At 38.2% G+C, this 24,651-nt stretch overlaps 1 protein-coding gene across 11 annotated transcripts in view; it reads right to left on the bottom strand.

Moving 5' to 3' along the window:
• The window catches only part of ablim2 (actin binding LIM protein family, member 2), a 92,696-nt gene that overhangs the window by 61,332 nt on the left and 6,713 nt on the right, over positions 1-24,651 (bottom strand). For 5 of the 11 annotated variants that reach the window (XM_085155423.1, XM_085155431.1, XM_085155427.1 and 2 more), the window contains exon 1: positions 7,998-8,447. The exons of 1 other annotated variant lie outside the window; for it this stretch is intronic. In XM_085155423.1, coding sequence (XP_085011549.1) covers positions 7,998-8,013 — 16 coding nt within the window. In that variant the 5' untranslated portion in view covers positions 8,014-8,447. Of the gene's footprint in view, positions 1-7,997; positions 8,453-24,651 lie in introns of those variants that run through there. 5 more of the 11 variants (XM_085155433.1, XM_085155432.1, XM_085155434.1 and 2 more) reach the window with 4 other exon arrangements.

Genomic DNA, 24,651 nt, shown 5'->3' with positions numbered 1-24,651 from the left:
TAGGATTAAAATACAACCTTTGGCTTCAAAAGCCCTTTGGTTTAGGTTAAGCACACCTTCTGCAGCATTAGTTGGTACAGAAGTGTACCCAAGCGCCATTACTATAGGAATGATTATCACTTTTAACAACCAATTAATGGCCAGATAGCATCTATAGCAGTGTGTGTGGACTTACAGTAGTGCTAAATGTGAGCAATAGAACATTCTAGACACTAACCATTTCTTCTTAGTTTAAAGAAAGGACATTCTTTAACTGGATCGCTAACTTGAAAATGTGCTGACACCAAAAATGAATAATGGGAATACTAGAGATTTTTAAAATGTTGTCATGTGCAGGAAGTGGGACTTTATTGAAGCTACCATGCAGAGCATATATGGGCATGGCAACCAATAAAGACAGGAATTTAGGAGGGGAAACTCTTGAGTCCTTGTTTGAAAAAATACATAAAAAAGGTCCAGGACCATGCTAATTGGAACCATCTGGAAAAGACAACAGCCCAAAGTGAGAAAGTGTCGGGAGGAGGGAGGGCAATAGGGATTTGCCATAACAGGGAAGCCTGGAGGGGTTCTGCCTTCTGATCTGACCTGGCATGTGCACCTGTTGGGAGGGATCCAGTGTCCAGTGTCACTACTTCCTATTCAAATAGCAAACAGAAGAGGAAGGCGGGGGTGAGGAAGAGACAGGAGCTGATCATTTTTACCAGATGTAAAATCTGGCAAGTTGAACATTCAGGCTGTCAGAAGACATTTGTAGCGGTATGTGATAAGGGTTCAATATTCTGTCTGTGCAGGGATTGAGCAATTTACTGTTTATATTTGATGCAGTTAGCTGATAAAAATAAATAAAGAGTGGTCTGCTCCATCCATGTTAAATAACTGCTAAGATCCTTGATCGGTTGCTATTTTCATCTTTTCATCGTGTTTCCAAATGCCAAATAATCAATCTAACAATTAATCATCAGTTGTTTTGCAGTAATTCTATTTAGCCCAGTTTGATAGTATGCCTGCCAGGAGATACTACCATTTTTTGTGAAAATGAAAATGAAACAACCGATCTATTTCTCAGACTGGACCACATAATCCCTCATTTAACATCACCCAATGATTAAATGAAAAATAAATCTTAAAAAGAAATTCAGAAAGTGCACTCGTATATATTTCTGACCAAGTCATTTCTGTCCCTGCAAGTAACAACCACTGCAGAGGTTAAAGGTTGAGAGTGGAAGTACGGGGATTTTGAAATAATTCATTTGTGAAAATGTAATAAATTTTTATTCTGTGAAGGAAGACAGAAAGTTACTATGCTGTGAGTGGAGAGTCTTCTCCAGGAGTCCACTACTCCTGCCATTATCTGATCTTCTCCAGGGGGCCAGTTGTCCCCATCATCAATCAGTTTCACTGGTGCCGGCGTTGGCTGACAGGCGCTACTGCGCTACTGATGCTGTTATCCCAAAGGTCGTGGTCTGGTAGGAAACACTATCTGTGCAATGCAACACACACACACACACTATATATATATACTATATATATACAGATATACAGATATATACATATATATATATATATATATAGATAGATATATAGATAGATAGATATAGATATATTTAATATGTGTGTATAATACGCAGAGGCCATTGCTGCCACATATAAGCAGCCTTATCTCTAATGCCTTTTCAAGAAGCCGTGGTCCAGCTCCTAAAAATAGTGTTCCCTCACACTCACAGGGATCCCATGATGCTCTGCAGCATTCCTCGTGTGAACCATCTGCAGAGGCAGCAGGGGTGGGCAGGAGATCATTATGTTCACAGAACCACAGCAGTAGTACTTTGAGGTTGCTGAGCTGCTGACCTTGGGGACTTTTCATTTTCTTCTTCACACATTTGAAAATATTTGTAAAATCTTTGTAAAAAGCATGAACGGATCAATGAAAATTCTTTCAACTATTACTGTCACGGTCCTGGGTTATTTTGACCCAGCATTTTCAGTTCTTAACCTCCTTTGTATTATGGTTTGTATTCTGATCCTTTTGTCATGCTTTGTTTATTAGTATTATTCTATGTTTCAGTTATTCTTTGTGAGGGACTAATTCTTAGGTTGTGTCTCTCGTTTAGTATAAGTTCAGTTCAGTGTCAAGTCTATGTCTGTTTCTTGTTTCCCGTTTTATTGTGAAAGGTTGAGCCTCATCTAGCTTTGCTCCCCATGTCTTGTTAGCCCAAACCCTCCCAGCTGTGTCTCCCTCCTGTTTTCCATTCCCTGATTACTCCCCTGTGTATATAAGCCCTGTGTTTTCCTGTGTTCCCTGTCGCGTCGTACCCTCAACTAGCTGTGTGTTCTGCTTCCGTGTTTCTAGTGCAGGGGTAGGCAACTCCAGGCCTCGAGTGCCGGTGTCCTGGAGGTTTTAGATGTGTCCATGATCCATCACAGCTGATTTAAAGGGCTAAATGACTCCTCAGCATTTCTTGAAGTTCTCCAGAGGCCTGGTAATACACTAATCATTTGATTCAGGTGTGTTAACCCAGGGTGCGATCTAAAACCTGCAGGACACCGGCCCTCGAGGCCTGGAGTTGCCTACCCCTGTTCTAGTGTTTCGTCTCCTGCTCCAGTTTAGTATTTCTTTTCCAGTGTTTCAGTCCTCGGTTCCTCTGTTCAGACTTTTGTTTGTCTTTTGGTGAGTTTAGGTAGTACGAGGTTTTTCCCAGCAATAAAGCTGCACTTTAAGTTTCACTTCCGTGTCTGAGTTCTGCATTTTGGGTCCACCACTCCTGCTTGCCTGCCTGCCACACAGCCAACCATGACAATTACTTTAAATTGTTAAAACAAGTGCTAAAATGTACTACATAGCTACCCAGGTGTTCACAGATTGACAGTGTTTTTTAGGTGGAATATCACGGTATCAATAAACTACATGTTTCTTTAATGGCTGTGGAACATTTCTGAAGTATATTTCTGAAGTAATGCAAAATCAACTTTCCATGACAACAGAGGTTTAAGAACACTAGTGATTGTTACCAGATTATTTATTTTAGTATTTGAATAAAACATTGACTATGTCAGAATAGTCTCTGCACCAGAGGTCTAAGTGTCAAATTTCTGACCAAAGTGGTAATTGTGATTCAGTCCCAGAAAATCCAGAATAGCCCGGAATGTTTAGGAGACCTATTAAACTAAATTCTGGAATTCAAATACTTTTATTGGGTGTATTCACATCCTCTTAAAGTTAAATGCCTAAATAATATGATCAACAACATGTGAGATTTTCTAAGGGCTGCTGACACCTTGCTTTACCTTGAAATTGCCATTACTTCATTGCTAAAGAGTTTCCTGTCCTTCACCCTAACAGAACACTCCCTCCATTATCTCACCCTTGTTAGAAGCCAAGATAAAGACGCAAGGCAAGCGTCATTGGCAAAGTTCACTGAATACAACCCCAGTGGTAAAAAAAAGAGGAACATGCAGTTTTTTTAATTTAGTCAGACATTATGATTTAGGATTTTCCTTGCTTTAAGCCGTCACATCCACCTGTGCAATGATGCCTGCAACCTGACCCATGCGGCACTGGATCTCTGACCATGAGGTCAAACACTACAAAAAGCAGACCTTCAACCTCTCTGTCAGATGACACCAGAATACTTTTGCTGGCTTGGTTAAGGCAAACAGAAAAGTACAAGTGCTGACTACCAGTTTTCATAATGCTATGTATTATTCAAGTAACCAGAATAACCACCAGGACATTATTTTAGCAGTCATAAACCTCCATAATGGCCCAAAGCAGAGCAAGAATAGGCAACTACTATGCTTTCGTCTGAATGTGGCCTTTGTGTGAGAGCATATGATTCTTTGCCCTTCCTGTGACAGCTGGCTTATTCCACGTGGATGACACAACCCACCGATATGATCCCATGTGTTACTGCAGGAGGCTGCACTGTAATATGTCCATGAATTTGCCTCATTATAAAACAGTGCAACGTAACGAGCACACTGTGTAAACTATATGTAGCTTTATAGCGTACTTCCAGCTTGTCCAAAGGTTCCATCTCCCATTTCATGACTTTGACCTTAAACAGCTGAGGTCAGTTTTCTTGCCCTCATATGTCTTCAGTATGAACCTGAAGGCTATTGCAGTAGAATAAAAAAGTTCTTAAGGAGGAATATCTCACAGAGTCAGTGAATAATCTACTGCCTCTTTTTTGATGGTATTTTATTATATTTTTAGAAAATTTTAGAAAATATGTCATTATTGATAACAGAAGGGATCCTTGATTGGCAGACAACCTGCTGGTCCAGATCCAGAGACACTGTCTTCGATTCCCATTCAATTCTGTAGAGGCAATCAAAACAGTGCGTCAACATCCAGAGCCTTGAGGAACTCACGAATCTCATCCATCCTAATGGTCCAGCCACTGGAGAGCTTTTTGATCACTTCAGCAGTCACTAAACTGCTCAGCACATCACCATATAGGTGTACAGAGTATACTCATATGTTAACTGTTCATCAGCAATTAAGCTGATTAGGGAGGAATTAAAAGGAAACTCTGGACAGGATGAAAGAGTTAGGATAAAGGAAGGATAAATTATGGTCACAGCTTGAAGATGTGTTTGAGAGGGGAGCAGTAGTTGGGCTCAAACCTGTTATCACAATCCACAGGACAACTCTACATTGAACTGCACGAATGTAAACATAGTCACTGAGTGTGCACACTGATCTCAATCACACATGATTCACCTGTTACTATACAATTTCATTGTAACGGAATTTAAAAGCACTAATTGCCATAGTTGACCATGTGTTGAGTGAAACAACAATTTAAAACCAATACTTAATATTTCTTTGATAACATTGACAAGACGGGGTCTATTGAGAATGAAAGAACATAAAGTACACCGACTCTATCGTTTTATTAACACCCCCTTGCAGAAGGTGCCAAACAGGACAGGATTTTTTTTTTTTACAGAACATTGAGTGAAATCAAAAACCTTCTAGAACCAATCAAGAAACAGTCTGACAACTCAGCAGTCATTATGGATCGAATCTGAAAAGCTACTTTTAAACCACCATTCAAAGGAGAGAGCTGTAACTTTAATTTCAAGGGTCACGGAGACACACAAACTGTATGTTTAAAGTGAAGTAAGACTGATCACTGTTTTAGTCTGTGCTTTTATGGCACACTGTCCGGCAGACAGCTGTACTTATCAAAGAAGACTAATTTGTAGCTAAAGAACCAGATCTTTTCTCGGGGACTTGGTGAAGACCAAATCCAAACTAAAAGTAGATTTAAGCAATTTTTTTCAAGTAGAAGAAACATACAGAGTGAATGCTAATACTGTTTCCTAGGAAACAGTAATAGTGCTACAAGTAATACTACTGATCAGTATTTAGTTGGCATCAACAGACTGAATAAAAGAAAAAACACTGACTTTTATAAGAAATGCAGATTTATATTTTTACCAATGACTTAAACTTTGCACTTATGTTTATCTAAGGCCCATGTGATAGAGCTCCATTGCTGTAAGAAACTCAGTGAGTCACATCCTACATACACCATACTAGCTGACTACATTTATATTTATACACAGCTGAAAACAGTCTTCAATAAATGTGCTATTTTCCACTTGTTATATAAAAGTAGTAAGCCTTTTTTTTTAAATGCACATTTTGACACATTTAACAGATTTATATTTTCAACAGGAACCAGTGAGGTTTAGAGTGATTTGCACATACTGGTTACTAACATGTGAGGCGCTATGGTCTGGGCAGATTGTGACAGAACATTAGAATAACACCAGCTTTATTTGACCTTTGTAATTTCTGGTTTTAATTTCTTATTATGAAATGTCATAGTAGTGCTAGTAAAGCGACCAGCACACAGATGGTTTGTTTACTGGCACGTCTGGAATAGTGACAGGCGTCGTTGTGACTGCTGAGAGCAAGCCAACCATTACATCACACATCCAGGATACACCGTCCTTGGTGGGGACTGAGACACAGTCTAGAGTAGAGTGTATGTCTGTTCCTACTGACTCAGTGTTTACCTCTCATATCTGTAGTGCATTCTTGTGTACATGTCTTCTACATATATGCATCTATGTAGAAATGTGTGTGTGTGTGTGTGTGTGTGTGTGTGGGGGGGGGGGGGGCTGGGTGTGTACCCTCACCATCAAACTTAACAAGCTTTGTCACATTGTGATGGCAATGCAGCTCTGTACAAAAAAGTAATGCCTCTAAAACAAAACAAAGCAACACGCTTTAGCTGAATTTGGAAAAGAAGGCAGTGGAGAGCAGGAGACATTTACAGGGTGTTTATGAGGAATGGCAGTAAGGCTTCTCTTTACAGCCAATTGGGTGGAGGTCAGTAATGAAAACTATATTTATCCAGTACTTAAGCTTTGTTGTACTGAGATACTGTAGTAGTATTTTATGTTTTTGCATCATATTTTAACTTCATGACATTTATGTGATAGGTATAGCTACAAGTCAGTCAAAATTAATCAAAAACACGAACAAACAAAATATTCCAGTCATGTCATATTACCTTACATAATAACATACAGTATCAGGTTTAAGTTGGCTTAAACTCAACAAGCCAGTTACAGGGAGCCAAAATCTTGATGCTATTTCAGAGCTGGCCACGCTTATAACGAGTTCTGTTTTTGTTTTTTTGTAAATAAAACTTCTCAAAATGTGACATGTTTCCGATGCTTGTTATTAAAAGATAAATATGCAGCACTTATTACTTGAATTTAACCAATTTTATATAAAATCCTGGAGCTCCCATCTCACTTGATTCTGGAATCAATATCCATAATGATATCTTCAAGTTTGTCTGATATATTAGGTTGGTAAAATCAGCTGAATTGCTCTGTTTTACCTGTGTCTGAAATAGCCACTTGGCTCACTTCTCATTCTTTTGATTTAGATCCATTTAACCAGTGACTGTGTAATGTTTATGTTTTTTGATAACAGCAGATAAAACTGTAAGTGTGATATAGCTAAGGTCATGGTACACTTCCTCACCATGGGCAGGTGAGGTAGTGTACATGTCTTTTTACCCTGTAGGTACTAGCTTTTGTTAAGAGATACTAGCGGCATCTTTTTTGGTGAAAAAACCTTTAACACTGCAAAAACGGGCATTGACTCAGCTTTGAGCTAACTGAAGTGCACACGAATGCATGCTATACATTTAAAATGACCAAGAAAAGGCACACAATGCAAGCTCACTTTCTTTCATTGAACTCAACAATGAATGAGAAGCCTCTTTAGCTCCTTTTTCTTTACTGCTAAATTTTAAACGTTATATATTCAAATCATCTATTAATATAAACATGTGTAATTTATCATACTACTTGCAGATAAGCTTGTTTTGAAGTCATCATAGAGACATGTGAATATTAGTAGATGATTTACACAATAAAACATAAAACAACACAAAAGATGACAACTCCATAATTTGGTATAATACCAAAAACACTGTAAATACGTATTGGAATTATTATAGGGATTTCTTCTTAGCAACCTGCCCTCAGACCTTTGTAAGCAGCCCAAATGGCCAATGTCCCAGAGCTCGAGATGCGGGAAATGGACCAAAACAACAGTGTTGTTGCCAGGGATGTTGCAGGCAGGCTGCATATCAACCTGCAGTATAAGCATTCAGCTTGCTGCCACAGGCTTGTTGTCGTTCACATTCACATTCAAAGAGAAAGTGCCCTAAGCTCCAGACCAGGATTGCATAACATGAGGGCGGCTTGGTTGTATTCAAAGTTCAAAGCACATATATTCCTACACAAACACCCTGTATCGAGAGCTAACTTAAAAATTATGTTCTAATGTCTGAGTTGCTGTTATTAAAGTAAAAAAACCCGATAGTATTTAGTATGTGAGTGATGAGTCCGCATACGAGTGGTTGTAAAAGGTAAGTGATTATTAAATACAATCTATTCTGGTACCGGCAGGTGAACACATCACAAACAGCTCATTTAAGGATATTAAAGGTCATTATTACCTTTCTCCTCTGGCATTGTCCTCCAGCTGTCAGCCCAAATGCAATATACTGTTACGTCCTTTGCTGATAATAATTACAGACAAAATCCCAGAAATCTGTTCAGAGTACACTGACAGTGTTGCAACACATCCTCTGAACACGCTGCAGCTCTGGTGAAATTACAGATGGAAGCACAGAGTGAGCGTGCTGTCCGTCACTATCTGTGGAATGAGCAGTAGGTCATATGACTCTCTCTCTCTCCCTCTCTTTCTCACCTCTCTGAGGTATTGCAGCTATCTGTTATAAATAGAAGCATGTGGAGGTTTAAGAGAATGACACCTCTGAATGGTAATCTGTCACTGGGTGTGTCCCAGTCTTTCCAGTACACACCAAAATAACTTCTGACAGCTCAGTGATAAGCTAACTGATTTTCAGCCTGTTCGGTGGTAAAAGATGACGTTTAACAAAACAGTATTTATTATTATATAAATTATATTATTATTATTATTATTATTATTAATTATAATAATTAATTAATTATTTATTATATAAATATCATTATATTATTCCCCACATATTTTTGGATTGGTGATGCAAAGGTTCAGAATATTTTCTATAACTGCTCCTGCAGATTAAACTAACACTTACTTAGTTGTTGTTAGTTATATTTGGAAACTGTCTTTAACTCCCCCAGTTAATCTGACCTGATATCTAAACAATATCCAAATAAGGTTTTATTGTTGTCGATTCAAACCTGCTTTATAGACAGACACATAGGGACAGAACTAATGTACTGTACAGAGCGATAAATGGATAAATAATGTAAACATAGCATTTAGCTAGCAATATTGCTAATTAAGGACAACTTAGATGAAATGTATTTAGTTGGTGATCTGCAACTTTTGCCTGCCTGACTTGCATAAACTCTTTTTAATGACTGACGACGTGTAGCGTGACTTAACTCTCTGAATGATGCTTCATGACTCCATAAACAATACTTGCTGCCAAAAAATAATAGTTGCGTGATATAACTGAACAATGTATGCACAGTGTAAAGAAACAATGAGGTCATTCTTTATTCAGCAGGTGTAGGGTCACCTTAGGGTAATGGTAAGGATTTTGGATCCTCTCCATGTTTTGGGCCTCCATAAAACAATGGCCACTTCCTCAGTGGTTAAGTAATTACCCATTAGGTACTAAGCCAGGCGTTTATAATACAACTGAACCAGACGATTTGAGAGGAATATTCTGCCATTATTATAATAACTTTTACTCTGGATGGAATTACCTGGGCCTCCAGTAACACTGTGAGGAATCTTGGAGTTGTTTTTTATCAGGACGTGTCCATCAATGTGCATATTATGCATATAACAAATATGTAGGACTGTTTTCTTCCATTTGCACAATATCTCTAAAATAAGAAATATCCTGTCTCTGAGTGACGTTGAAAAACTAGTTCATGCATGTATTACTTCTAGGCTGGACTACTGTTATTCATTATTATCAGGATGTCCTAAAAACTCCTTGAGAAGCCTTCAGCAAATCCAAAATGCTGCAGCAAGAGTACTGACAGGGAGTAAAAAGAGAGAGCAGATTTTGACCATAGTGGCTTCTCTTCATTGGCTCCCTATTAAATCCAGAATCAAATTTAAAATCATTCTCTACACATATAGGGTTTTGAATAATCAGGTCCTATCTTATCTTAAAAACCTCATATTACTGTATCACTCCATTAAAGCACTTAACTTAACTCACGCCCAACTAGTCGCGGACGCCGCTCCCTGAGCGTAGTTCTGTTGGAGATTTCGTTCTGTTGAAAGGGAGTTTTTCCTTCCCACTGTAACCAAAGTGCCTGCTCATAGGTGGTCATATGATTGTTGGGTTTTTCTCTGTTTTATTTGTATTATTATAGGGTCTTTACCTTACAATATAAAGCACATTGAGACAGTTGCTGTTGTGATTTAGTGTTACATAAATAAAACTGAAATTTAATAATAAATTTTCTTAAGTTAACATTTCTTAAGAGTTTAATGAATGTTTGGCAAAACACCTCAACATCTTAGTTCTTAATTTGCAATAGTGACAGGCATTTTTAAAGGTTTGAGTTTTCTCTGGCGATCTCCTAGACTTTACATATTTGCAACATCGAAAAGTCAGGATAAAATGTTCTGAGTGAAATGCTGTGACAGTTAGCAACATTAATGGTTCTCCTATAATGAATCAGTGTGACTTTTTTTAGCATTGGACCGAGTTTATGATTGCAGCCTGCTAACCAAGCTAACTGGCATTAGCTGATAACTTAAAGTTATCGCTTTTATCCTAAATACTGGCTTCAAATAACCAACATGGTAACACCAAAAACTAATGTTAAAGCTTCAAAATTACACAGCAAATCCAGCATGTCCAAATTAACACTGTCAGATTTGATTTCAACACTTTTAAAGTGTCTATATGGGTCCACACCAGAGAGTGTTAATTTAACTCTTTTTGGAGAGTTGGTATGTTAACTCTGATTTAGTGTTAAACACCAAATCTCTCTGGAGTTGATAATTTAACACTTGGTGTTAAGAGTTTATATATTAACTCTCAAAGAGTATTTTAGTTTAACTACGTAAGAGTTATCTTCTAATTAATTCTAAAAAGCGGGAATTTTACTGTTCTGAACTTCTAGAAATTTCTTTTGGAAATAAACATTTACTAAAAAGACGCAATGGTTTTTGAAAAACATTTATTCTGAACTGTGCACCACAATTTCAAAACATTTTCTGAAAGATGTAACAGTGTACATGTTCTCACTTTCATTAGAATTTCGTTTATCAAAAGGTCTGACATAGGTGAGCTGGTAAATGCAAATAACAGCATTCTCATCACTTATTTCTTCAATACAATATGCATGTCCTTCATTCATCACTTTGTGGAACTGCCACGCACTTCTGCTCTCCCCCATATTCCATCTTCACAAGCATATCCTATGTGGAGATTGAATAAAAATTAGTTGACACTAATTAATGGCACAAATCAATTGCAGCACAGTAAAAAAAAAAAGGAATCCTTTTTGAGCGATTACTTGTGTAAAGTATTTTCCCAAAAGACAAGGACACAGACAACAGGTAATACTGAACTAAATGTAAAACCTCAACCTTTTTAATTTTTACCTAAACCGTGTGCACAAAACTGGAGGGATCTAAATGCTAACGTAGAACTCAGTCGGGACATCTGCTACTGCTGTTTGCTCATTTTTTATGGGAGATCGTTTTCAGGCTTCAAGTAGCACCATTATACCAACATTTCACATTCTAGACATTGTTTTAAGTGTATTTGACCAAGAAATTTGACTGAAAATTCACATGCAAGCTTTTTTTCAAGGCTGTGGTATTTGCCCGCAAACAATACCTTTCAGCTAGCTAAAACAGAATATTATGCTATCACCGAGCAACATGGCTAATGCCTTTCACACAGCTTTGTCTCAACTCCAAAGAGCCACAGAAGTAAAAGCTAATAACAATAATTGAAACAATCTTTGAAAACATGACTTACCAAGCATGGCAAACAACTCAAATATGTAGAGCAAAATTCTGAAACGGCTTCACTTCAGCTTCGATTGGAGCCGTGCTGGGGGCGGAGTCTGTGAATTTACTCTATTGGTGTCATAGCCCCTGTAGGAGTTCAGAGTTAAGAGGTCAAGAGTTAATGTTTCCATTGTAACACCTCCAGATTTGAAATAGAAACACTCATTTTTAACACTCGATTTTAACTACTATCATTTTACACCTCAGAGTTACATTAAAAGAATGTGACTCTACTTAGAGTAAAATTAACTCTAAGACTACTAACACCAAAACATTTAACACTTTTGAATTTGCTGTGTAGGAGTCCAACAGCACAATAGGTGATGTCACAATGGAACAATGAAATTGTACAATTTGTGCCTATGAAGGTACTGTATTCATGAACAGTGCACAAATTAAATGATATGTTAGTTCAGTTCACCAGAATAACTCTCATTATTACCTCTGCCTTTACAGCTACAACAGCACCGTAGAGTTTTACTCTATGGTGCTGCGGTCACTCTTCTGACCTGAGGACATTATCTAACCCAGCGGTCCCCAACCTTTTTTGCGCCACGGACCGATTTATGCCCGACAATATTGTCACGGACCAGCTTTTAAGTTGTCGCGGATAAATACAACAAAATAAAACTAGTACCGGTACCAAAAAAAGAAGATTTATTCATAACACATGTGAAAAGACCCAGGAAAACCAAGTTAACGATAAAAACGATAACAAAATAACACTGAAAACATAATTAACAAAGTTAGCACACTAACATGTTATGGCCACATGGTGAACATTCCCAAGATCTTGCTAACATCACCCAGCATGTTAGAACCAGCCCATGGTCTCCTGCTTGATCAACCTTTTAAGAGTATTCAGCATTAGCTTAAAAACAACGAATATCACTTGAACCCTGGTACAATTAGGACAAGCACAGCATGCATTCAAATCCTTGACATGACAGGTGAATGCCTGTCAAACAGGACCAGCTTGAGCCCACAGAGGAGGTTATTAAAAAGTACCAAAAATAAAAGACAGGATGTACCAGAGGACTGCATAACAACTGAGCCGCCTGTCAGTGAGCAGAGGCTTAAGCCAGAGACACTGAGCATTTAGTGTGGCCTCATTTCTTCTCTAACATTGGCTTTATTGTTTCTCACATATCTTTTAAAGGTGCCTTCTTTCTTTCCCTGACTTTTGAAGCTGTGACGGGTCATCACTGGAGCTCAGTAAATGGTAGAAAGCTTCAGGGCAACAGTGTGTATGGTGGACTGTGCCATGTGACTCAGCAGCAGGCACTGTGTGTATGTGTTTATGCGAGAAAATACACAACATCTGCATTGCAAATGATCCAGTACCGCCTCTGCCAAGTGGCATCTACAACAAATTCAAAGGGAGACCAAGACAGAAAGTGCTGCTGCATCCAAATGAGCCAAAAATAATAAAGCCACAACACAATATACACAAACACAATGACATGTATAAGGATCAGAATTCCAGATAAGATAATAAAAATGCAACTTCACAGTTTTGTCATAGGACTTTATGCTGATCTTTACCCATCTAACAGAGAACACCAGCAATCTGGGTTTAACTTTAACCTCCTAAGACCTGAACTCTTCCACAGCATGCATTTTTAATTTCTCTTTGATATTTGGGCATATTGGGACCTGGTGAATGTAAAAACAAAGAATTACCAGTTTTGCCTTGTTTTTTTTTTACATGATTTTTGTTTCTAAGAAAAATGAGAGCCACATATAAGGATATTTATTTAAAATTTTGATAGAACAGTAGCAGTATAATGTCCTCGTAAGTGCCCCTGTAGAGCACAATTGAGTATTTTGGTCTAAATAACCCAAAACGTGATGTCCACATATGTGGGCGCCAGGTCCTAGGAGATTAAAATAAAAACAAACAAAAAAAAATTCAGCAATCTTCACTGTTAAAGTGGCGACCAGGGCACTGATATAAATCCTTAAAAAGCAACTGCATCAACAAGAGGGCCCGCAGCATCCTACGGGACGGTACACACCCAGGACACCGGGTGTTTAAGCTGCTGCCGTCCGGCAGGAGGTTCAGGCTGCTGAGGTCCCGGACAAATAGACTTAAGGACAGCTTTTACAACAGGGCAATAGCCCTGATCAATGCAAATAGCTGACCTGATTGGCTACCTCCCTGGACTTTTTTAGGGGGGAGGTAACAATGTTTAAAACAACAATAACAATAATAATATTTATATTTATAACAAGGTGCAATAATAATTAATGTGCAATAATAACAGTGTGCAATAAAAATACACTTATTCTTCTTTTTTATTACTAAGTTATTATACTGTGTTGTGTTGTTTGTGTTGCGTTGTGATGTGTCATATCGTGTCGTGTTGTGTTATATGTAGTGCCGACGTAGGACAGTTTTCCAATTTCATTGTACTATTGTACTATGTATGACTGTGCAATGACAATAAAGAGTTATCTTATCTTATCTTAAGAGAACAAACAAAGCAACAAAATAAAAAAGAAAGAAGAAAGAAAAAACAGCTCAGCCTGTGGAGTCTTTTGTAGCTTTGTCAGAATAAAGCACTGAAAGGCAAGAAGGCAGATATATCTGCATAGACTTACATTTATATAAAACATCTTAGGCACAGAGAAATTCTTTATCCCTTCTTTCCTAAGTGGAGAGTTATTGCCTGGATTGGCTATAAGGATACTTTGGGTGAATTACTATTTAGATATAGTATCTCAACATTTTTATTTGCTTCATTTATTTATTTATTTGCTTCAGGTGTTCTAACTAACTCACTGACTGCATTTGGCCCAAAACATCCTGTGCAAGTACACAAATCCTTCAAGCTATGAAAGATGCATTTCATAAACTTTTACATTCTGCAGTGGGTTCAATGAAAATCTTCACATAACAGAAGTTATAACAGCAAGAGAAATCCATTTCTTTGGATTTGCTTAAGCTCAACTCTTTCTGCTAACCAACTGCACTGAAGTCTATCTTTGGCTTCTTAATGACTGAATGACTTAATTTGCAATAACAAACGAATAACAAATAACAAAACCTAAATACAGTACGGTAATATTATGTTGAAGCACAGTACGTATCACTCCGCGAGGCTCCTGCCTACGATAGCCGTAATGCTCCGACAATCCATCAAGGAGTGGGTTTGTAGCTTAGCAAAGTCATACTGAAACATTTGACAGATTTTCGAGCGCCGTGTACATAAAATCGTTTCGAGGTCAGTAAACACAACCAGAATTCATACATAAGGCACACGGGATTATAAGGGGCTCTGTTGATTTTCAGAAAAATCAAAGGATTGATTTTAAGTGTGCCGTATTTTCCAAAAAACACGGTAATAACGACGGCCCGCTAGCATGCTCTACCAAAAATAGTGCTTTGTTGTGTATCTGGCGGACGAAAGCTAAACCAGTTCCACATCACTGAAGTTGCAACATTTTTACAAACCAGTTCTGGTTCATCTGTTTCATTCAACGATCCGCTTTCGCCCTTCTCATTCTCCATCGCCGCCATGCTTTTTCCGCCATGTGCATATGAAAACAAAGGCACAGCGCATGCTCGTTTTACCCATATTCTATACTTAATTTTCTTATCGTTGCCCAACATTATACCGGTATCACCGTGAACGGTATGATATGGCCCAGGCCTAACCTGGGGTATCTTATATCTGTTATCGCCTACCTACCCTATCCTGATTGCAATCAGCAATGGAAGGGGGCGGCTGTATATGATCAATCACAATTATGGATAGGATTGCTGGAAGCAGAGTCGCTAATTTTACAAAGGAAGATAAAACCCTATTAGAAAAATGGCAAGCAGTAAAACACAGAATACAGGTTTGAAAGCAATACAGCTGCTATAGACAGAGGAGCAGTGTCAGTGTGTGTGAGGGGGAAAGTACTATAGAGTAGTTTAGTATTAAAACCGCTGGTTGAACTTGTTTGTGTACTACAGCCCCATTGCTTGGTAAGACTGAAAAAGACATTGACCTAGGACCTCACCATGTTGTCCAAATTTGATCACTTCTGACTCCAAAAACAAAATAGTAGCAGATAAAACACTGAAACTTCGAGGGTTCAAAGTTCAGTTGGTTGACTTCACTATATGCATTTTTATGCCACTCACAGTCTGTGCATATAATAATAATAATAATGTAATAATGTATACTTTATGGATCCCCGTGGGGAAATCCATCTCTGCATTTAACCCATTTACTCAGTGAAGCAGTGAATATATAAAGTTGCTACAAACAAGTTACTAAAATGTAGTAATACACAAGAGCCACTCTTTGACAGCAGGTATGCAGATAAGATATGGGAAGAACTGAGACCTTGACTTTAACTTTCTGCATTTTCCTAGATTTGTAACCAATTATATCACATATGAACAAGTATTTAATACTCTATGCTGCAGTTCTGTAACTCTCATAGGAAAGCGCTGAGTCAGTATACCGGAGGTTAATACCTGACTAGCTCACACCACTAAAGTGAACTGTGCTATCATAAAGAGCTTTACATCAAAGGTTTAGATGACAATAAAACTGGGGGTACTGGAGGGGCAGATAAAGGATAACGCCACAAGAAAGCCCATTGAGGGATCATAGAACCTCCTTCTTTCTGTCTGTAAATATGTGTGTAAGCACCCGTGTGTGTGTGTGCCTCTGCAATGCACCATCACTGCTTATTCAAAGTCCAACTCCCATTTATAAAGAAGAGTTAAACCGCACTAAGCAAAAAGTAGTTCCCCTTTAGAAACCCATAACATGTCCTTCCCTCCAAGATGCAAAACATTAGGACAAATGTGTGGTCAGTTTGTGGGGACAAGATGAAAGGAGAAAAAACAAACAAACACAAGAAATATGGCATACTACAAGTATGATCTTGACTTTAGCAACAGTCAAAGCTCTGCAGCTGTTTTAAATTGTTTTAATGTGTAACGTCTCGAGGAAGTGTCAAGTTTCACTAGACAGGGGCTTAACAGGAAACGTCGGTGAAAACAGCTGAAAATGTTCTAAGTGCGTTGTAGGGTTGGGCCATATCATACTGTTCACGGTAATACCGGTATAATGTTGGGCAACGATAAGAAAATGAAATATCACGATAGAATATGTGTAAAACGCGCATGCGCAGTGCCTTTGTTTTCATACGCACATAGCGGAAAAAGCATGGCGGCGACGGAGCATGAGAAGAGCGAAAGCGGATTGTTGAATGAAACGGATGAACCAGAATTGGTTTGTAAAAATGTTGCAACTTCAGTGGTGTGGAACTGGGTTAGCTTTCGTCCGCCAGATAATCTGTCAAATGTTTCAGTACGACTTTGCTAAGCCACAAACCCACTCCTTGATGGATTGTCAGAGCATTACGGCTATCGTAGGCAGGCGCCTCGCGGAGTGATACGTACTGTGCTTCAACATAATATTACCGTATTGTGTGTGTATAACCTCTTTTTAAGTTTTGTGGATATTATACATGGTTATGCTGAGGATATGTCTGCCAATTTCCACTGGAAATGCCTTTTGGTTAAACTGTCAACAAGGAATTTGCATTTGCACTGTTAATTTTTTATATAACTTTAATGCACATAAAAAAGCTGCTTGTTTAAGTGAAAATACATTGATGGTTTGGTTTTTTTTGCACTAATAAAGTTGTGGAGTTGTAAAGTATTTTGTCTAGTGTCAATTATATTGTCAAATTTATATCGTGACAAATATTTTTGGTCATATCGCCCTGCTCTACCCTGGTTATGATAAACTGGATTCAAAGGCCCCAAAAGTATTTTAGTAGTAAATAGTAAAATATTTTGTCTAGTGTCAATTATATTGTCAGTTATATCGTTATCGCAAATTTTCAAATTTACAAATATTTTTGGTCATCTCTAGTGCGTTGTCGTTTTATCGTGTGTGTCACTCCCTAGTGGGCAATGTTTTTATTTCAATGTCTTGTAAGACACAAAAACTTTAGTACGACAAACTGAAAATGTGCATGCCGATGTACAAATACTCTGCAAACACAATTGAAAATCCTGGTGAATACAAAACTGGCATTTAAAGTTCATGAATCCAAATTACAGTGCAGATAGTTAGAAATCTGTGGGCTTCAAACCCAAGCCAAAATCCCTAATCAGGATCAGGAGTTTTCACAGACTGTGTAATAATCCATAGTTAGTGGTTAGTGCCTGTTAAGATTTCCCATTGAATTTTAGTTTTAAGTCAAGTCTTCCTGGATACAGCATACAAGGTAACCCAATATTTATTATTTTGTGTATCTGTATATTGGAATTTAGAGACCTATAGTCTGTATCTGTTAAAGTGGATGAATGGGCAGAAATTTAGCGATACCATTTAGCATCTTAATTTCCAAGGTCACAATTTCTCTAATCTGGGTTGCAGGGTTGTTCAGCACTCTCTTTGTGAGACTGTAGATAGATTTGTGTTCAACTGACACGCCGAGTCAACAGTGATAAATATCACTGATAAATATCAGTGATATTTAGTTCTGCAACCGAAATGTAATAAACAGTGCAGGAGACAATATAAACTGAAACCTCCACTGATGGAAAGCTGCTATTTATAGTGTACACTTGTGTGTCTTAGTGCATCTAAACATGGGGAAACACCCATCAGATTATATATCCGGACAGATGAAGGCCAGAGGAGGATCTAAAACCAGCTCACTACAGCAAATGTTTTTTGACCTCTTTTTCTTCCCTGCTTTAATAACCACACAAGAGCTGCTACTGCCACTAACATAGGCAAACCCTGTTTAAGGGCAATAAAGCCATGTTATACTTATCAATTTGCTGTATCAAGGTTCTCCTTTTTAAAATAAATATTCTTTCCGTTTACTAAGTGCAGTCATTCTAACTGCTTTTTTTCTTTTCCTTTTTTGTTAGCATGAAGTTACAATGATAGTCAACACTATTTGTTTAAGGCTTTTAATCTTAAATGTCTTCATATACTTTTTGACTTTTCTTAAATGATAAAACAAACACAATATATGCTTTGGGAACAGAGCTGTGACATGATTGATTGTGGCAATGGGTCACACTTTCAATTCATCACACAGGGATGCTTGACTTCACTTTGAAATGAAGCGGTATGAATTATTTTTCAACATGGAGGGTTAATGTTGTGAGGAGCAGCTAAACCCAACCAAGTAGTTGGTAAGAGGCCAATTGAAAGCAAAATAACAAAGTAAGAGAAACTGAATCAATTCAAGATATAGATGATTCCCTAAGACTGATCTTAACCAAGCAAAGTCCAACCTTTGCATTTACCATTGCAATACAACAGTGAAAATGTGTAAAGGTAACAAGTGAAATGTGCACAAAGGTGCACATTATAAATACAAAGTCAAATTGCAGATATATTAAAATACCCTCTCTCTGAATATTGAGATTGAACCAGACTCTGTATTAGGGTTAAAATATATAAAAGACCTTGATTATGATCTTACTTAACATCTTGTATTTATTGGGTTGCATTTCAGAAATGTATAAACACTCAGTTTAATTTACTGTATACAGATGTAAGTACTCTGTGCCTGTATAAGTTTAAGTTTAATAAAGAGTTTAATGAAGAAAACACACAAATAGAAGAATGTTGTGAATATACACTGACTAGTGTATAATTACATCTTCAAACAAATTGAAGAATTCTCATAAATTTAATTAATTAATTAGAAATACATATCAGCGGGTATCTGTTAGTGAAAGCAGCTATGTTGCCGTACCATCTTAAATACAGTGGCTAAGATGGACCAACATGACAAGATGCTAACGCTAATAGTGTTTTATGTAAATGGCGACTATATATGCAGCACGCCTTATAAGTTACATTTAAAATTAAATGTTACATTAAATTAAATGTATGACAGGTTTTTTTTTTAGGTGACTCTGGGGTAAAAAATATCAAATACCACAAAATCTTTAACTGACAAATGTCTGTTTTTTATTCCTAATTTATTTACTAAGTGATGATTTTATTCAAATATGTTAAAATATATTGTAAACAATATATTATATGTAATAATTTATAAGTGCAATATATACAAACAACTGTAGAAACAGACTGCCTGGGTACAGCTGTTGTGAGGAAATGGAAAGCAGCTTGCCATGAGCCTTATAAAGTACAGTCTAAATTTAACGTTTTTGATCACTCTTGGCTGACTAAAACACGTTATGTCTGTTCTCAGTCATCAAGGTCATTGTAGTCTTAGGAGCTTGGAAAGAGCGTCCGGACTTCTTTCAGTTGTTTGAAGACGCAACTTAAAGAAGTCCAGATGCTTTTCTTTCCAAGCTCCTTAGATCTGACTAAAACACGTTTGTCCTAGAGCAGCCACCATAGCTGGGATTATGCATTTTAATTGGGAGGCATAAAAACCAATTTTCTTACACCTTTTCTTCTTTTCTAACAAATAGAATAAGAAATAAAATAGAACAATAGCCCTTTATGGTCCTTGCACATATACAATGAAATTATGGATGCTCCACACCAACTGTGCAGGAGTAAAATATAATTAGTTAGACAGTTAGATAGTCAGGAGGACTATTTACTGCACCCTAATACAAAGAAATCAGTTGCCTGCAATCTACCGAGATCTAACTGTGAGATTTTACACACTGTACCTTTAAAGCTTTATTTTAATTCATATCACTGGTTAAAATAATTAATTTTGAATAGAAGGCATACATTTTTATTACCTTGGCTTTTCGTGTTTGTTTATTTTTTTATTGTTATAATATATGCATATTAATAGCATAAACAGTTTAAGGCCACCCCATGCAATTAGGGGTGGGGTTATTTAGCATAGCAATATTTAGATCTTAAGTGAGTACATTGCTATCCAAGTGTGGTCCTCATGAGCACACCCAGTAGAGCTCAGACAAAGACAAAGCACTGCACCCTAATGCTGATGTTCAGGATTAGTGATCCCCACAGAAGTGCAACTTGAAGAAAATCTCTTTCATCACAGCATTTTTCCTCCAGTCTACAGCAGAGAATTGCCAGCAGACAAAAAAATCACTAATCTAACCCATTTAAGGTCCTCCTTTGAAACTTCTTCAGAAAAGCATGACCCATAATGCGAGTCTGGTTAATTAGTTGAGTCACAGGGGAAAGGTGGAGTCTGAGAGATACAAAGGAAATGGAAGAAGAGAGAAAGGGAAAGAAAAGAAAGGTGGAGAAAATAGAACATGTGAAATAAACAGACTGAAAAGGTAGGAGGTAGACAAGTCAAGAAGGACATGAAGGAGATAAGTGGTAAAAGGAAGATGGAGGAGACATGAGGAAATGACATCAAACAGACAAAAGAGGGCAAAAGGGTTAAAGGAGAAGAAGGGGCAGAGGAGCAAAGGAAGTAAAGAAACAAGAGAGAAGGTAAAGGAAAGGAAGGGAGAAGGGAAACAAGGATATAAAAACAGGAAGAGAGAGGGTGGAGTTAGTTTTTTGATGCTGCTGAAGAAAGAGTTGGGACAGGAATAAAAACATTTTGTTTTTCTTCAGCTTGCATAAGTGCACAAAGATACTGCAGACCCTGTTAAAGTATATTTTATATCCATTCACAGAAATGTGACCAACATTTGTCAGCCAGCAATCCAGCAATGATCAATCACAGCATAGCACAACACCACACACACACACAAAGGTGAAAGTGAATTGATCTTTGTCTTCCAATCCAGGACTTAGGCATCTAAGTAGCTCCACATATTATCTGATGCATCTGAATAACACACAAGTGCAACACACCCAAGTATGTGCCTGGACAGAGCACACACAAGGAAGCACACAATGTGCACTTGTTAGCTGTAAAAGCATCAGAATATTAGCAGGAATCTGCTGGCAATGGGGCAATGTGACTGTATTGGATATTTGCTTGGTTGAATACAACGCTGGGTGTTGAATACACAGTGCATATGTGAAAACACATTTTCTACAGTGCACTAACAGTATTGAAAGTCACAGTTGTCTATAGTGCCCTAAATAATTCAGTGGTATGGACAATACCAAGTTCACTTAGTCACTAATGGGATACTAAGTTAACACAACTTATTCTGAAGACAGTACAAATGCATTCTGTCTCTTAATTGTCTGCAAATTGTGGATTTTTTTGGAGCATCCCACACTTGGCAGAGTAGTGTTTCATAATAGTAAAACTTGTAAGCTCCTCTGTTTGGGGTCAGCAAGACATGGTTTGCTAAAATAAGGCTTTCATTGATTTCCTTTGACCCATTGAAGAAATGTGGAGTAACCCACCAATGATGACAGTCGAGAGCTTTCCTACATTTTCTGCCACTTCCAAAGAAAATAGTAAAAGATTCTAGACTGTAGATTTGCTAAATGAATTTCAAAAAATATCTTGTATAGCAAGAAGGTCCTGAGTTCAATTTCATCATCAGGCCGGGGTTTTTCAGATGATCTGATATCGTCGTGTTGGTGTTGTTCCCAGATCATCATGAAAATGTTGCAAGGACAATATCAATTCTGCTTAGCATTTATTAAAGGGTTAGGGTCCGTTGATCGGCGGACAAAGACGGTTTCTCACAGCTTAAGTACAGTTTTTTGTTTTACGACGTTTTTTCCCGAAGTCGCAAAAGTATGACATCACAACATTCTGATTGGTCACTTGCAATGTTGATCCTGGAACAACCTTTAGTATGATGATCTGGGAACAACACCAACACGAGGATATCAGATCGTGCGGGTTTTTCTGTGTGGAGTTTGCATGTTCTCCCTGTGTTTGCGTGGGTTCCCTCCGGGTACTCCGGCTTGCCCATAGGTGTGAATGTGAGCATGAATGGTTGTCTGTTTCCATGTGTTAGCCCTGCGACAGACTGGCGACCTGTCCAGGCTGTACCCCGCCTCTTGCCCTATGACAGCTGGGATAGGCTCCAGCTCCTGCGACCCTGAAAAGGATAAGTGGAAGCAAATGGATGGATGGATGGATATCATACAAGGACCATATATCCACAATGGAGAACTGACAAAGTGACTGTCACCACAAGATTATCCACTGCTGAGGTAAATCGAATCAAATCCACTGCAGATCTGCAATTTACAACTTTTTAACTTTTACAATTTGTAACAGTTTAAAGTTGAACAAATGAGAGTAAAATGAAGAATCATGACTATGTGGATTGGCATGCTGTCTGCAGAGGTCATGCTGGCCTCCTAAAGGGGAAAAAGTCAGTCAGAGTGTCTCTGACGCATAAAAAATAAGGTGTTGTCAAAGAGTCTCGGAGCTGTAAGTACAAAGACAGACTAGTTGTTGTTTTTTTCTCCCCAGGATACCTCCCTGTACCTCCCTGTGGATAACAGAAAGATAAAAATCACAGTTTTGCATGGCTTACATAAATTATCAGGGACACAGGGACAATGGTCTCACAAGAAATATGACAATATGTAATTGGGCAAAGGACTTCTAAGCTGCTTCATACAGCATGAGGGCCACCCGCATCCTCACAGAGTAGAAATAACTTCTGCAGTCCCGAGAAAAAGCTTCTGCTATATGAAAGCTCGCAGGTGAGAGAATAGCCATGAAGTAAAAATTTATTACTTTAACATGTCAGTCCACTAGCAGCTGCAGTACAAGGACTCTGTAGTCCTCTTAGGAGCGTGTTGCATTTAGCTGTGAAGAGAGCTGCTACCAGAATCAACTTGCTATTTAAATGTGCCAGTAATTTGGTCTAACCGCCATACCACACTTTTCACAAAATACTAAGAGCCATCAGGTCAGTTGGTTTATAGTGATTCTAGTTAAGTGCGCAGCATACAGTGTCATCAAACAATACATGGATATCATTTAGACTCACCAGCTACAACCTTAGCTTCCTTACAGTTCATCCTATGTGAGTATAAAGAACCACACAGACACTTTCCTTACAGTATTGGTTCAACAAACCTCACTGCTGCAGTAATTTAAAAATTCAATTTTAAAAATCCCATGGATGCTTTAACACAGCTTGTAACATAACTCTGTCTATTGTAGTATACTGTTCCCTCTAAAATGATTGTATGACCTCGATAGCCAGTGTCATACACTCTGTTCATACTGGAAGATTCAATTAATGGAAGCTCCAGGCTACAGATTGTAGCTCTGAGTATGAATAAGTGGATACTGTAAATCTTTGCAAGGGTGCTAGTTTCCTTTCAAATAAAAAGTCACTTTACGGTTGCAGTTGTATACAGCAGCTCTCTTCTACTACAGACTTCTGGGTTCATTAGTGATTCTAAATTGCCTATAAGTGTGATTGTGAGTGTGAATGGTTGTCTGTCTCTCTGTGTTAGTCCGCCATCAGACTGGTGACCTGCCAATGGTGTTCCCTCTCGCCCTATGGTAACTGGAATAGACTCCAGCATCTAATATAATACAATATAATACATTTCATAGAACAATTTTAAGTATTTATCCAAAGTAAAAAATCTCCTCCCTTAGAGATAGGGTGAGAAGTGAGCCAACTACAAGGGGCTCAGAGTAGAGCCACTGCTCCTCCACATTGAAAGGAGCCAGAGATAGTTCGGGCATCTGACAAGAATGACTCCTGGTCAACTCCTGGATGAGGTGTTCTGGGCCCCGGAGCAGATCCAGGACACGCTGGAGAGATTATATCTCTTGGTTGGCCTGGGAACGCCTTGGTGTCCACCCGGACAACTAGAAGAGGTGGCTGGGGAGAAAGACGTCTGGGCTTCCCTGCTTAGGCTGCTGCCCCTGCAACCCGGCCCCGGATAAGCGGAAGAAGATGGATGAATAGATAAATAGATAAAAAAGGCCAGGACTAACTTGGCTAGCTATCTGATCAAGTTTGCATTTGGTCCAAATCTATCTGTGTTCACTCTATTTCACTTTTCACCTTGAAACTAAATAAAGTTGTGGAATTGTTCCTACTGAAAACAAAGTACAAGAGTAATTTTTACAGATGTAATATTTGCGCTTCGATCCGAAAAACTGAACTAGATGTCTGTAGAATCACACGGAATAAACAACCAGCCATTCCTGCCTTCATCAAAGGCCCACGTAAAACAGCAGGCTACAGAGAAATGCCACAAGCTAACACCACACTGCAAGTTTAATCACTGCTCTGAAGCCCCAGGTCAGGGGTT

Source organism: Neolamprologus multifasciatus, chromosome 3, assembly GCF_963576455.1.
Source record: "Neolamprologus multifasciatus chromosome 3, fNeoMul1.2, whole genome shotgun sequence".
Classification (NCBI taxonomy): Eukaryota; Metazoa; Chordata; class Actinopteri; order Cichliformes; family Cichlidae; genus Neolamprologus; species Neolamprologus multifasciatus.
Note: the sequence above shows the minus strand (reverse complement) of the source record. Positions and strands in the feature narration are given on the sequence as shown.